This window comes from Platalea leucorodia (genome assembly GCF_965183815.1).
Source record: "Platalea leucorodia genome assembly, chromosome: 9".
NCBI classification, from domain to species: Eukaryota; Metazoa; Chordata; class Aves; order Pelecaniformes; family Threskiornithidae; genus Platalea; species Platalea leucorodia.
This window is the reverse complement of record NC_138831.1, coordinates 51,970,381-51,986,407: the sequence shown is the minus strand read 5'-3', so window position 1 is coordinate 51,986,407 and position 16,027 is coordinate 51,970,381. Positions and strand designations below refer to the sequence as shown.

At 43.4% G+C, this 16,027-nt stretch overlaps 1 protein-coding gene across 1 annotated transcript in view; it reads right to left on the bottom strand.

Moving 5' to 3' along the window:
* TP53BP1 (tumor protein p53 binding protein 1) overlaps nucleotides 1-15,663 on the bottom strand; it is a 28,122-nt gene extending 12,459 nt beyond the window's left edge. Inside the window, exons 1-12 of the mRNA XM_082322345.1 lie at nucleotides 15,536-15,663; nucleotides 15,258-15,328; nucleotides 14,445-14,603; nucleotides 13,898-13,979; nucleotides 12,878-13,023; nucleotides 11,513-11,633; nucleotides 11,087-11,178; nucleotides 9,871-10,073; nucleotides 7,560-8,814; nucleotides 1,458-1,577; nucleotides 631-867; nucleotides 54-111 (exon numbers count right to left, since the gene is read on the bottom strand). Coding sequence (XP_082178471.1) covers nucleotides 54-111; nucleotides 631-867; nucleotides 1,458-1,577; nucleotides 7,560-8,814; nucleotides 9,871-10,073; nucleotides 11,087-11,178; nucleotides 11,513-11,633; nucleotides 12,878-13,023; nucleotides 13,898-13,979; nucleotides 14,445-14,603; nucleotides 15,258-15,328; nucleotides 15,536-15,618 — 2,627 coding nt within the window. The 5' untranslated portion in view covers nucleotides 15,619-15,663. The remainder of the gene's footprint in view (nucleotides 1-53; nucleotides 112-630; nucleotides 868-1,457; nucleotides 1,578-7,559; nucleotides 8,815-9,870; nucleotides 10,074-11,086; nucleotides 11,179-11,512; nucleotides 11,634-12,877; nucleotides 13,024-13,897; nucleotides 13,980-14,444; nucleotides 14,604-15,257; nucleotides 15,329-15,535) is intronic.
* Nucleotides 15,664-16,027: the final 364 nt, after the last annotated feature.

The window sequence follows — 16,027 nt, the reverse complement described above, 5'->3', positions numbered from 1 at the left end:
AAGGATCTACCCAGCGCTTCGTATTAACTCTGTGCAGCACTAAGCCCAGTTACCTGGCGGCAGCTCCGGCAGCAGCAGAGGATCCATCTTTCCTGTCACTGGCTGTAGGCTCTGAAACAAGAAGGGAAGGATGATTTTGGTGTCACCTGAACAGACCCTCCCGCCCCTTCCCAGCCCCCTACACTCAGCGAAGAGAGAGGCTCAGTAACGATAGACAAAGGGTGCCCAGGCCCCCCGCCCAACTTCTCATCACAGACCTGAGTTTCTGCAAGTTTTAGACTATTAGACTGAATGTCACCGTTCTGACTAAAATGCTGTCAAACCTTTTTGTCCAGATTACACTTTTAAAATCTTTTCCTTCCCAATGTAATCAAACTCCAGTTCCTGTCCTGTGACGTTGCCACTATACATCACAATTTTTAGTCTGCTGGAAATAACTCTCCTCACAACAGAGGCCTTTCCTCTCACTCCATCCTTGCTTAGAGCATTTTAGAAACAGAGAAACAAATTGAAGTGACAGTGCCCAAAGAGAAAAATTTCAGAGACTGTCTCAGGGAATGCCACAAAGAGGTTTTGAGTTAGGGCTGAGATCTAGTAGGACCTGTACGTTTTGAGGTTTCATTCTCTTACTTTCCAAGCTGAATGGCAGGGACTCCTCACTCCCATCATTCACAGGGGTAACAAGGTTCATTCGCAGAGAGAGTTTTGCATCAGCCTCAGGAGCCACACGAGAATCTCCTTTCTCGCACACTTCTGACACATCTCCTGATACCATGGCACTTTCCACCGTGACATTGTTGGTCCCCATTGTGCCCTCCGCTGTAACATCACTAGTTGCTATAGTGCTGTCTGGGCAACTATCATCCACTGAAAATAGAAAACAAAAACGTAAAACAAAAAGTAGCTACTGTCATTCACACTGCTGGGGTTCAGGTCCCAGTTCTGTTTGGAAGATGCCTCATTATTAGCAATAGTGCAGTAGTGGAAATTCTTCTCTAGAGTTCTGAAGCACAGGCATCATCCTAATACTTTACTATTCCCCAAGCAGAAATACACACTTCCTTTCATCCAGCAAATGCAGGGTGTTGTTTTGTGAACCTAGCAGAGAAAGTCCTGCTAAAAGATGATGAATACTGGGAACAATCTTCTTTTAGTCTAAGCTCTTTCGCTACTCAGAGAGGTCTTTTGCATTCTTTAATGGAGTTGTATGTGGGAACGCAATGAGTGCAAAGAAGACACGTTCCATACCACCCCATACTCAGGGAGCAAACACCTTCACTAGAGACCGAGGAGAGAACGTAACAAGGGAAGTGTGGAGAAGGGGTGAGCCCTCCCCGTAGAACAGCACTGTTTTTTGCCAAGGTAGGTTTCAGTTATCCCATCAGATCCTGCATCAAGAATCAAAAGCTTCCAAACAGGCTTTCACTGCAGAACAGAGCCATTCAGGTCAAACTCACCGATTGGTGTGCTGTGTCTTCTGGGTCCCATTTTAAGCTGGCCGATAAGAGGTGGCGTTATGCTGGTCAAGGGCTGAATGACGTCACCCTCCTTCGGCAAAGTAAAATGAAACGGGGTTCCTAAAAGACAGAGAGCGCCAGGATTAGCGATTTCAGGTGACTACTTGGGCCCAAATACCAAAAGCACAGGTCCACCGTGCTGTGGAAATGGGGAAAAGCATGACCCTGGTGCTGTCCTGTACAAAACCCCACTGAACAGTTACTGGTTTCAGGACAGCTGCTCTGACTGATCTTCCTCACATTTTGTATGGAAAATCTCTCTCAGTGAAAATCTGGGCTGTGGTCAACGCGATGCAGCTGTCCCCAGGTGCTAGATAAAAATGAGACTAAATCCTGACATGAATAGGACTTTTACAGAACGCAGCTTTGCTTCAGAACTGCTCAGGATTTTCCACAGACAAGGGAGATGCGGCCAGAAGCAGAAAGGAAGGTTAGGACGGAAGGGAGCTGGCAGAGCTAGGTGTTGCCTGAACTAATAACCTGAAACTTACACAGAATGATGCTTTATCATCAAACAGCCTTGGGTAAACGGTCAGCAGATATACTTCAGAGAGCCACCTATCAGCCCGAACAATTAGTAGCAGTCAATTAAGGGTTACACAATAACAGCAGAAACCTGCCTGGAAAGTAAGCTTTAAGAGAAATAACAGATACTGCAGTCTGATAACCAGCTGCAGGCTGGCCCCATCCTCCTGTCCTCTCCAATACTTCTGCCCCTTCTCGTGCAGCCTCCAGCACAGCGGGTCTGCAGGGTCTATTGGCCGAGGCAGCCTATCCCATTAGGGAAACCACGCCTCGGTGGATTTACCACGTGCCCATCTTGCAGGATTTAGCAGGTAAAATACACTAAAAACCTAGTAAAATGCTCCCTCCTTTTGCCTCACCCCATGCCATTTATTTGCAAACCTTCAACCTCACGTATCAGTAATTTGCAGGCCACATTCTTTCCAAATTGCATAGAAGTATTTAATAAAACTAAGAGAATAACCCTTTCTTCCCCACACTGAGGTCAAAATAGGTTTTTGTCATCTTTGTCACTATCCTTCCTTTTCCCTAAAATTGTGTTTGTTCTTTGGATTTCATTCAAGATATTACTCCAATAATGCAAGTCACAACTTACATAACTCGTAAATTTTAAGAAGCATGTATTAACAAAACCCACAAAACTAAACAGTATTGGAAAATTGTTACTTAAGATGATGAGAACACAAATTCAAGTTACTTAAATTCAAGAGCTAGCACTAGATATTCACATACGACTTTTAGTTATAGCCAGATGCCGTCCATCACTCTTTGGTTACACTCTTTTCCGTATCCCTATGTTCTATCATGTTCTAGCCTTTAAGCATTTTTTAGTAGAGTAACTAAACAGTTAATATCTTATTTAAGGCAACTTCAAAAACAAAGACACCCCCCAAACCTCACCACCCAGTTTCTACTCCTGCTTCTTGGACTCTTCTCCAAGATCCTTCTAGTCCTCACCCAAAGTTCGTGCTTACTGATACATGCTTCATAATCTGTTGATAAGGGTTTGGACTCCTGTTGGAAATAATTATTATGAGAACAAAGCTATTTTAAGAGAAGAGGGATGCTCTAAAGCTCTTCACGCCTTAAGGACTGAGTGATGGTAAGAGAACAAATACCACCCCACACGCTTTTCCACCATGCTTCGCGAGCCTGAAGACAGCAGGCAGAACACCTCAAAAGCCTGAACTCTCTCCTAACTCCGATCAGCCCTTTGTTGTAATATAAATGCGCAAAACACAACCACCAGCATTAATTTCCGAGTTCATTTTCTCCAAACAGTGGCTTATTGTTCTCTTTGGAAAGTAAATCCAGAGAAGCGTGATGTGTTTAAGTTGCATTTAGATTTGTCTAACAAAAAACATTTGAAGTACAATATAACGAGGGAAATGCTACCTCAAGTTAAACGCAATTTTGTTCACGCTCTCTTACAAAGGAAGTTTTGGATTGTGAACTCTGTGAAAGGCCATACTGACGTGGAACGAAACGGTCAACCTTCTTATGTAAATACAGCTACTCATCTTTATTTTATCATCATTTCAGCAGTGTACTGCCAAATGTATTATTTCATTTAATAAAACCTATACTGTTCTTTAGTTCAAAGACCAGTACTGGGCTCTTGACTATGGCAAATTGTCTTACGAAACAGGCAGTCCCAGCATACCAAATGCCCTGGACTTGTTCACAGAAAAGTTAATTCGAGATCACAAAATGCAATGGGACCAGAACACCTCTGAACTTCCTGACCAGTATTGTGACCAGATCCCCTCAAAGCGCTGTTTTCTATATAATAAAGCTTTTTTTTCTTCTTTCAGTTAAAGGAAATTAAGAATACTGTTATCTAAAACGCCGTCATTCAACTTCATGTTAAATAACATTTGAGCTCCTGCAATCTTTGCACTTCCCCAACAGACTTAATAGAAGTGAAACAGATTTTCTGATACTAATATCAAGTTCCTTCATTCTTGCCATGTGCAAGTTTCTACGTAAAATTTAATTTCTCAGATTTTAAAGTTTTCAGAATTAAGGGGCATCAAATGAAACTAACACCTGGTGAAATAGAGTTGGTTTTTTACCCAGTATATAATTTAAGCTGTCAAAGTTCCTGCTGCAGGAAGCTTTGAAGCCTAAAAGTTTACAGAGGTTCAAAAAAACACATTCAGAAATTCCATGGTGGAGAAGAAAAAACACACCTATCCAAGATATCAAAAAACAAAGACATCACTTCAGACTCAGCATGCTCCTAAACCATACTTTTCTTGATGATGAAAGAGAGACTTCTTCAGAAGTATCTCCCCACTCCATTTTTGCCCTTATGTTCATCCATATGCATCTGCTACTCAGTATCAGGGGAACCTGTATACCAAGCTAGACTGATGCGGTATAACTGTTCTTCTGACTGTTGTGGTATCTCAATTCAGAGAGACCACGATTTTCAGTCTTTAGTTCAGTTATCACAAAGGCACAATGACCCTTTCCACTGAACGAGAACGACTGAAAAAACCCCACCCGAACAACAACAAAAAAACCATTAAATGGCAACAGAATAATCTAACGCTAATAAAGAAGCTGGTCTTCTTGGTCCACAGAGTACCTCAGACCCTGGTGATTCAGATTTTGTGTGCAGTCTCCAAAATTGAAGTTTGTTTTTTTTTTTTCTAATTTGAAAAATTACAGCATGATTCAATTGTACCACTTATAAACAATATTCAAAGCTTTCCTTAAATATCATTAGAGAGGCAGCCTCCAAACGTAGCATAAGATGTTGCTAAGACACATCTAAATACCACAAATTAAGAACTGAAATCTGAAATTGATGACACTACTGTCTTGACTGACAAAACAACCCACCGAATTGCCCCCCGCATGATATTGCTTAGCACCAGTTCCCAAAGACAACAAAGACTCTACTGCCAGAGAATGCACCAAATTAAAAATCACTGCATTTCTGGCCAACTGAAACACTCTACTTTCATGCGCAACAACGAAGCAGCTTGCTATAACATTCTGAAAGAAAGTGATGGTCACGAGTTATGGGATGTTAAAGAAATGCAAAACCAAAAACCTCCCAAACATCTGACTGGTCCTACCGCGTTCAGAAGAACGGGTGCAGAAGTTACATCAATTCAATTGCTGTGATAGCTGCTGTGATAGCTGGTATATTAAGCAGTGCTCAACAATACAGACTAGTTCATATGACTACGTTATTGGGAAAGTGGAGTTTTTAAATCTAAACAAAGAAGATATCAGAACCCCTAAAGGATGAGAATTTTTACGTGACTAAACATATGCTTAGCTCAAAATAAAGCAACCACTGCAGAAGTTGTTCTCAGATGTTAGTGATGTTAAAAAGCTGTGGTCGCAAGGATTGATACTCCTTGAAAATAATTTGAGCTTTATTTTGTTTTAAAATAGGTCAACAAGTACTTATAGCAGAGTCTAGCTTGAAAACTGCTATTACCTTATCTGGAAGTCTCTCCAAAACTGATGACCTGCATAAGCATCCAAATCTCTTTTCCACACCTCTCCGTAATCTAACTTCTACAGGTATCAATGTTTACCTGCCATTCCTGTCTTACAACGTAAGATACTACCTTCATCGTATTTTTTTTAGTATCTTGAGTTTCTTCTCACCAACCAGTTCCATACTATTAAACAGTTATCTTTCTCCAACTTGTCAGCAAATTCGGTATTAAAAACACACATAAATATTACACTCAATCCCTTTTCATCCAAGTCTCCATCTAGCACTTCAAAGTCATCTCACCTACTTCTGTTCAGACATAAAGAAGAAAGCTCTTCATCTTGCTCCTTTTTGAAATCTGCCATTTTGACCTTTCCAAACAGGATCACATGTTCCAGAAGTCAGCACCGTTCAAGGTCACAAGAACTGAAGAAAAGGGGAGGGAACCATATAAGAACGAGCTCAAAAGGCTTTCAGGAAGAAACAGCCAAAGCTGCCGTAACAGCAGTAAGGAACAGTTCGTAACTGGAAAAATTAAACAAGTAGTTCAGAAAACAGTAACAAAAAATATTGGACTCGTGAGACTGACGAGAGAAGTTTTGAAGAAGTTTTGAATAAATGTATAGCTCTTGAAAAAAACCCAAACATAAACTGGCAGAGAAAATAAGAGAGATGTCCCTCACTGCCAAAGAATAGAAAATTATTCAGACCAGTTAACTGAGTACGTAAAGGGAAAAAGAAGGCAGAGTGTTAGGAAATGTTTTTCAAGCAGTATATCTTACGCCAATTTCTCAAAAGGAAAAACTAGAAAACATGATCACTTGAACAAAGCTCTGCAGAACAGACTATAGGGCTACATAACAATACCACGACCTTTGAGTGGTAAGAGAAATTCTCTGTAGCCCACAGCTTTATAGGTTCCACAAATCAAAATCTCAGACTGGTCAATATGAACCACCTATCAGATGGTTCACCGACATCTTCCCTGCTAGACACCTCATTTAATTCTAACAGCACTGCACAACTCTATTGATCTTCCATCGTACTCTAACTGAAGGACTTAGATAATCCACAGAGCATAAAATACCTAGCAAATCAGTGAAAAGAGTTAAATAAACCTCTACTAACATACCGCTCTGTTCAGGAGATGTAAAGACAACCATCACCTATTGACAACCAATGTTTTCAGACCCTCAACTTTCATTATCACCAACTTCAGGAGACTGGAAGTCACCTACCATCACCATAAGAGGGAAAAAACTCTCTCTCGCTCTCTGATCCTGCAGTTTAATCAAAGATTACTTAGGTCTCAAAAATGCGTATAATTCAAGACAAAGCTCTAGTAAAACTTTGTTTTCTACTGCTTTCTCATTTGAGGAGTACAGAACTCTATGTTTGCCAACTAAGAGGCAAAAGCGCCACGAAACTCGGCTATAGCATCCCACATTTCTTGTATAACTACGCAACAGCACGCTAAAGGGATTTCAACGCGTCATGACAATACCTGCCGAGCCACAGCTTACACACGAGTGAAAAGCCATTCTACTTTAAAATAATCTCCAGATAAATTTGCTGTTTAGTTTCTAGCTCAAAGCTGCTCTATGCACCCCCACAAAGAAAATTCTCCTCTGAGAATGAAAAAGGAAAAAAAAATAAGGAGACCTACAGGAGGGAAGTACAGACACTACCACACACCCTTTTCCTTTGAAGGACACTATGTTGGTGCTTCGGGGGGGTGTTACAAAAATCCCTGAGCATTGCCAAGGTCACAACATCCCGAGTTTTCAGAGTTGCTCTGTGTTTCTGCCATAAAACAGAGAGTGTGTCAGGAACAAGAATTACCTTATCATTCTTCCCGCAGTAGTGTGACAAAGGGGAAAACAGTACAGGCGTGTTGTGCACGTAACACCGTAACTTGCAGTGCTGCTCTTAAGAGACACTGTTCAACACACATCCAAGATCAGCGTTCCCTGAAAACACTGAGGATTGTACACAGCTGTCCTTGACATTATTCAAAAGGTACACCCGTGAACTACTAACCTAAATTCACTTACCACTGGAAGGACTGGGGGATTGAGCAGTTGCCTTCTCCTGTGGCTGTATCTGCTCCTCTTGCTCCAGATTCCTTGCCGTAACAGTATCCTCTGTATTCTTTGGCACCTGATTCTCCCGATGAGTCACCAGCGTGTCAACCTCTCTCTCTTGAAGTGGTGGCTGATTCCCTGTTATCATTTTCTGTCCTAATTCTGAAAAACCTGGATGTTTTTTGGCACACAATGCCACTTCCGAGGGAACGTCACTCTTTAACTTAGGAAACAAATTGTTGTGCTGTTCCAGTAACTCCCCTACAGAAGGCTTAGATAACACTTTATTGAGCTTTGGCATGTTTTCTGAAGCAGCCTTAAAGGACGGTTCATCCATGCTCTTTGCCTCTCCAGTGCCAAAAGTACAACCTTTTGAAGTTTCTTTTCCCGGGCTTTCCGGACCAATCTTTTCTAATTCTTGGGCTTGATCAGACAAATTTTTGCTATTTTTACAGGAACCATCAGCAAATTCCACTTCCATATCTTCATGACACTGTACTTCCCTTTCAAGAATAACCTTCTGAGAAAGCGTTACATTATCAAGGGACCCATCTTCATTTATTTGCTTCTCTTTTACTTGCAGTTTTTCTTCCTGTTCTTCACATTGAGTCTCGGGAACTGCCTCAGGTTCAGAAGTCTCTTCCAATGGATAATCCTCAGACTGTGCTTCTCTACCCTGAGCGTATGACAAAATCTCCGGCAGACCAGACTGACCTGCAGCAGCCTGACTTCCAGAAATACACTCGACCTCCCGATGAGCCATAGGGGCTAATGACCCATCTCCTGCTACATCTGCACTGCCTAACTGCATTACAGGCTTTCCTGCAGTCTGTAAATCCTCCTTTTTTGCTTTTTCACAGTTTTCAGAGAGCGCTTGATCACCTGCATCCAGCCTCAGTTTTATGTTGTCATTCTCCACAGAACAGAGTCTCAAGTCTGAGGCCTTGCATTCAGAAATCATCTCTACCTGTGTGGTTTCGCTATCTTGGCCCGTGTTGAGAGAGCCCGAACTGACCTCCGTGTTTGTGGGCTGGCTACATTCACTTGCAGAAAGCATCAGCTGACAGGACTCAGAAGGCTGTGACACAGAGTCACCTGTAGACATCTTTGACAAAGCATCTGTGGATCCAGAGAGATCTCCTGGTAAGCATAAATGGGTTAAAGCAGCAGCTTTTTCTTCTCCTTCATGCTTCTTCTCTGGGCTCTGAGTTGGAATAAAGATATCCTAAAATGAAAAAAGTGGGACATGGAGCATCAGGGCACCCTGAGTAGGACTGTTTATTTGTTATTCCTAGAACATTACACTGGATTATGGAGCAGAGCAAGCTCAGAACAAAACTACAGGGAAAAAAAAGAAAAAAAAACACAAAGTTTTCCCCCCCATTTACATGAGTCATAATTGCCCCGTTCTTGCTGAGAAAAATTATCATCACCCATGACTTTTTAGTACCTCTGTGGCAAAGTCAGACACAATCCTTGATGCACCTCTCACACTACCAAATCATGAAGTACAGGTCAAGTATGGCAAATTAGTAGCTATTTTTAGTCAAACCACCAAGGGTTCTGGAAAGATTCCCTGGAGGAATCTATTGCATTAGCATGAAAGCCACTTTCAGCTAAGGAGAAGCCCTGCTTCGACTACTGAAGTCTCTAGTACAACATTTAGTTTCTGCCTTAAGTTGATGAACTAATACTAAGCTATAAAGCCACCAACTGTCTGTTACATCCCTTTGAAGAGTAATAACCTCCAGAATCAAAAAGCACAAAGGAAATGACAGATAATAAGCGTAAGCAATTTGAAAAATGCAGTAAATGAATTCTAGCCTTGGAGGAGAATACAAATGCTCTATTACAAAACAGCTTCACTTTCTACATCACAAATGATGCTAAGGTCTATCCTGACATCAAAGTCTAATTTATGACACAGTTTGAGATGCAGGATGCCCAGTTCAGCATCAGAAAGGAGCAGCCTTTCAAAGAGAGAAAGGAGGGAAAAAAAAAAAAAAAAGGGCACAAAAAAAGGTTTCTAGCATAGATTAACAGACAACAAATTCTACGTTCAGTAATTCACTATGCCCTCTTAAGCGGTTCCGCATTTTCTCTGCGGGATAAAGTGCCACGCGCTATGATCAATATGTAACTGTGACTGGTGGGAACAGGGAAGCTCATGAGAACCAGCTGAGTAGGGAAGCTTAACACGGAAGCACAGAGGCTGACTCAAACACACATCTTCTGCAACAGCCAGAAAAACCTCAGAAAAGATATCTACGTGAATCCTTACATGAGAGAACTCCGGTTGTGATGGTATAGGTAAAGACCCAGGAAAGAAGGTTGGGGCACTCTGGGACACTGGAGTTGAAGCCTGTGGCAGGACAAGAGGTCCTGGTGGGATACATGGGATGGCCTTCTCTACTGGCATATCTCCTCTCTGCTTCTGCATCAGCTCTCTTCCTTCTGCAGGGACCGATACATCCATCCGTTCATCTGGTTTGAAAGAGCAGAAAATACATCTCTAGCAAATTCTGGCATTGCACCTAAAGTTTCCAACATTCTATTAAAAGACTTGTCTTCAGTGGCCTATGCAACTTTCTCATACTTTAATGGGTGAATCTAAAATCTTCTCTCCAGGTGAATTCTTTTGGGGTGGAGGGGGGAAATCAACAAACACATCCATATCCTTAAATTCAAGAGGGGGAGAAAGTGTTTTGTTAAGGACTCATATAACTACTTTGCTACAGGTCTACAACTTCTACAATTAGAAAAAGGTATCTGAAATTTATAAAAAGCATTTCTCTGAGGTTTTTTTTTCCTTTTGCTATCTTTATTAAAATGCAAGCAAATTCAGACCCTGGCTAACAAAATAAGTCTTCTAGAAGTATTTCACATTCTGTGACAGGAATCTCACAGAAAGGAATGGTGATTTTGTATCATACTAAAAGTCTGCACGGATGGATATCTTATCCCTGATGGCGAACGGGTGCTTAGAGAAAATGTTTAAGAACCAAGGTATCGTATAAAACAATGCCTCTTTTGGCATGGCGTTCTACAATACACACATGTAACATACGAAAGGTTTTTATAATATTGTGCAAGTCATTCAAGGTAAGGTAAAATGTTCTGATGCAGTCCTCCTCTGTCCTTTCTATTGCCCTAACAGTATATACTTACTACAGATACCTGCCTCTAGCAAGAACAGCTTGTCCCTAAGAAAGGAGGACTAATTGCGAGCAGCAGTCTGTATGCCATACGAAGTATTTCAAGTGAAGGGGAGCTAGCCAATAGCACTAATTTTATTATGATAGCTACGCAGGAAATATCAACAGCACATCAGCATCTGAGTCACAAATACAAATCTCCCTTTATCTACCTCTTTCAGTGTTCTCAATTCTGCTTTACTCTTTAAATATAATTTTAGCAGGTTTTGAAAAGGCTGCATGCTCAGACTAAACCACAGAGCACAGAAACACAACCACAGACCAGTATGCAGAAAATTTTACCTTTTGCTTGCTCCTGTTCAGTAGGACTGCTGAGGACAAGAGCATTGGATCCAAAGGCAACAGGAGGAGGAGTATCTGGGCCTGAAGAGACACTGCAGACCAAGAAACGGGAATATGGAAAAGACGACTATACATAATCACTAGAAAATGCATTTACTTCTCCCCAAATGTAGCTCCAGCTTGTCACAACACGAGCCTTCTCATCAAAGGAGAGTGCCAGGTGTTCACTAGCCATTGAGAAATGGCCATTGACCACCTGGGCACCATTAGTTCATTTCATCACAAAATAAAGCCATGCTCCTCTCAGTGCAAAATTAAAACACTGATTGCTTAAAATCAAGCACAAGTCCTTGAATAAAGAAAAGAGTGGTGGAAACGCACTATTGCAATTAAGCTATTGCAATAGTTTGGGGATTTTCTGCTTACGTGGAATGACTCTCCTGTGCAAGGGATCCCTGTCCGGAGAGCTGCAGGAGTTGCAGGCTACGGGCAGGGGTGCACGCCAGAGAACTTCCCTCTTCCACCCTGGTTATCGGACAGCCACTCCCTGCAGCGGTTTTCAGCAAAAGGAAATAACATTAGAAATCTGGCCAATAACCAAGTTGATCAGAAAATTCCGAGGAATGATATTCACGCTACTGCACGGTTACTTCGCAGGCAGGGAAGGACAAGGTGATTTTCATACAGAGTTGGAGAAGGACTGCACATGGAAGTTCAGTATGTGAAATGTGAGCATAATATAGGCAAGATGAAAAAGACATGTTTGTACCTATAGAATATATTTTTATCAGGCCAGACTGTACAAGTCTTCCTACTTGGGCATTTTACAAGAAAAATCCCCAGTGGCTCCAATATCAGCACATTTGATCCAGCACTGGAATGCAAATACAGGCAAGGTTCTTACAAGAAAAGACACTTTGCATTGACCGCTGACTCAGTGTGAGCAGGAGGTTGTTATTGAACCTTCTGGATAGAGAGGGTTGATGCACAAGATCATACTGGTATAGACACAGCTGTGCACAAATTAAAACTAAACAAAAAGCATAAAGTGAGACTTGTTTTAGCTCATGCTTTATAAACTGGGGCAAAGTTGCCTTTCAAAATTTTATTTTCTAGGCCTTTCACTATTAAGATTGTTAAGAACCTTTCTATTTCTTTACTAGCTTTTCAGCTGTGGATACCAAATCCAGACACAGACCTCTCTCCTGATCCTAGTTCATGTAATCTCTTCTCTTACAGGGACGGCACTTTAACCCGAATGACAAACAAGACTGACCAAAATTGTGGTACAAAGATTTTGATTGCAGAATCCTGTCCTATCCCAAACAGCAAGGCCAATTCAGAGGAGTAAGGTGGAATGCTTTGCCAAAGTTACCCAGCATAAGAAAGGCTACAATATTTGCCTACACTACTTATCCACACCTTAGATTGTGTGTCACTACAAAGGGCGAGCATCATTGTTGTCAGTTTCAGAAGAGGGTAAAAGGGTTTTTTGTTTTGTTTTGCCTTGTTCTTGTTTTGTTTTGCACAGAAAGAAAGGAAATTACATGTATTTAACAAGCCAGTCTAACTGTTCTAACAAGAAGTGACATTTAGACATTGCTCCATAGTATAGTAAAAGAGGTTGTAGCCTTTCATGTCCAAAGAGTTCTCACTTTTTGCAGAAATTACGTGAAAAGCACTCACAGCACTCTGCAGCCTAAAACACTACATGCCTAAAAAGATCAAGTAGGGATGATGATTATGATGATCTCTGGGACGGACGTTTTGGCTCTGCTTGTCTATTGTTACCTGCTGCATTACTCTCAGGAAACATCTCTTCCTGAGTTGACAAGATGTCTGACTCCTCGTGACCAGAATCAAGGGATTTCTCTCTTTTAGTGGGGTCACAGACAGGCATTTGTTTCCTGGTATGCTCTTCTGCTTCCTGCAGAGTTCTGGAAAAGCAAGACACAGTCACTGACCTGAGAAATTCAAAGTATGAAGTAATATTGCAACATTGTAAAGAAAATTTATCAGCACAGATGAGAGGTATTCACTTGTGTATACCCAGGGCGGGGGGCGGGGAGACCAACCTCTCTCCTGACCAAATAACATGTTCATCTTTGACGAGTTACATTTTCAGAATTGTTCTGTAAGTTTTCTACCAATCTAAGTGATGCTTAAATGGAATGCAGACTGTTCTACTGACTTCTAGTCAATGTGGATTCTAGGAATTTTGTTTCACCTCCTTTTTAATATTATTTTGTGGCAGAATATGACAATACAAGGTGAGCTAAATATTATTCTGTCTGGCATAAAAGATATATAATTTTGAACAAACTGAAGTTTCACATGTAAAAATAATTAAAACTATAAAGCTTACAACAGCAAATACTCAAAAGCATCCTGGAATAGCCACCACTTAGCCTCTAGATTTCTCCTGTGAGGCCAAAGCCTGTGCTGCAGTGATTAAGTTATTTTGAAATAACTTCTGTGACTTAAGCAGAATTATTACTTTTAATACATTCCAGTCATTTAAGAAAATTATTAGTATATTTTATTATCCAGTGCACTTCTCCCTTAAAAATAAACCTATCGATATTTTTGTGTGTAAGAGTGACACCACCTCTTTTCTCAGCTAGGAATGGTGAAAGCACTCCTTAGTCAGCACTGCTGCAAAAGGGTCTCATCAGTACTTCATCTTTCCCTTCACTTTTCTCTTTTGCCTCGAAGCCTGAACCCTCCTACGTCTAAAAATCTAGTAAAAAAGACACAAGTCAACTTCCAGAATGTCAGCAGGATACCTACAAAGAACGTGGACTGTTTTACCTTTCCGACTTCTCTGGCTGGCTTTCCAAAGCAGCATGTACTTCTGTGCGGGAGACGGTTTCCGTGCTGTCCCCACGCAGTTCTAGCAAGACAGAGAGAAAAAAAAAGCGTTACTTAGGTTACCTGGATTAATATACAAAGAGAAGAAAGTGTAGTTCTGTAAATTACACGAATATCAAGACAAACTTTATATGAAAAAAAATTAATCTTGAACTAGCAATGATAACAACAACAACAAAAAAGGACAGGATGAGCTTTTTACCAGGGAGGGAATTCAGTATCAGGTTGTCTGAATATTCTGGAAACAAATTAGGAAAGAGAGGTGCAAAAATCAATGACAGCACTTGGATGGCCACAAGAAAATAAATGAACCAGCCCAAAGAAAAGAGAAGGCAAAATTCTTTTCAACTACCAATGAGCCGTGAACTCATTTTTGAAAACTACTAATACTGTATTTCCTATCAAAGAAAGATAACATATATAATTTAAAGAAACCAGAGAGAATTGACAGAGCAACAAAAGGACATCTAAGATCGTTTCCACATACCATCTTCAGCGTCGTTCTTCACAAGTCTGGAAGAAGGGAGAGCAGCTCCAGGGTGAAACTGATGCCTAGCATCTCCTTCATTGGGCACAAAGTCACTCTCAAAGTCCTGGCTCTGCGAGAGCTCTAGAGCTCCAAAATGCAGCTGTGACATGCCTGTATCTAACACACCAAACATCCATAACCAATATATATATATTCCCCCCCCTCCCCCCAAAAAATCAAAGAGCCAACTATCACCTTACAAGGGCAAAAAGATACGCCCTCTAACAAGAAAAGTATTCAGGCTATTGCTGAAACTCTGAATAAAGTAACAGACTCTGATCTCAGATGTACTAATTAAAAATACGATAACAGAACAGGGACAGTGGCCACTAACCCGGAAACCAGCGCTAATCAGCAAGGTCTTATGTAACGCCATTAGGTGCTGCAGCAGATTGGGATTCTGTGACGAGAAAACAATCCTGGTGATGCACAGCCTGTGCCTGACAGACCTTTGATGACAACCACCATTATGCCAGGGGCTCTTTACCCCGCCATAAAAAGGCTCCATCTCCTAACGGTCAGGACACAAACATCCCTCTTGTACGGCATTTCCCGCCTCCAAGATCCTTGTCAACAATGATACGAAATCACCGTTTATTTTCAAGCACCAAAGCACGCAGATCGATTTCCGGAGAAAGAGGCCAATTTCTGACCCACGATCAGGGGCACAAGTGCCCCGGGGGAGGCAAGGGAGGCGGCTGAGCTGAAAAACCGCACCGGTGGTTGATCGGCTCCACGGCCGCAAGAAGAGACCCGAAACGGAGAAGTTACCTTCTACGCACGGCGAAGCGGCGCAGTCCTCGGCATCACCTGCGCCTCCTCGCCCAGCCCCTCCGAGCGCACTGCAACAGAAACACTTGCTCGCACGGCGCCGGGGCTGCCCGCAGGCCGCCCTCTCGCAGCCCCCTTCTGCTCCGCGGGGCCGCCGGCACCGGGCGCTCCCCAGGCCTGCGAACCGCGCCGGGGCCGGGCCGCCGGCGCCACCCCGGTGAGCCTGCCCCGGCGGGGAGGGGGCCGGGCCCAGGGCCGCCGCGGCCCGCCCCACGCACCTGCTCTCCCCGCCGGGCGGCGGCACCTCCTCAGCGACGCGGCCCCGCGGGCCGGCGGCCTCCGGGCGGGCGGGGCTCTCCATCGGCTCCGCAGGCGCAGCGCCGTTAGCGCGGCCCGGCGCACAGCCCTCACCTGCGGGTCGCTCCCGGGCCGCCCGGCCGCCGGCAGGGCCGCCCACGATCTCCTGCAAGAGAGAGGCAGGGGCCGCGTCAGGAGCGGGCCGCGCCAGGAGCGGAGCGGAGCGGAGGGGGCCGGGCCGCCCCCGCGCCGGGCGCTCACCAGCACGGGGCTCGGGCCGCGGCGGGCCGGCAGCCGGCGGGCCAGCGCGCCGAGGGAGGCCTGCGCCGCCGCCTCCGCCGCGCCCGCGCTCTCGGGCTGCGAGTCCTCCACGATCAGGCGGGGCGTGCCCTGCTGCGAGAAGCCGGGGTCCAGCGGGCTGCCGCCGCGCTCCATGCAGGCGGCCGCGGAGGCGGGACGCCCGGCGCAGCCCA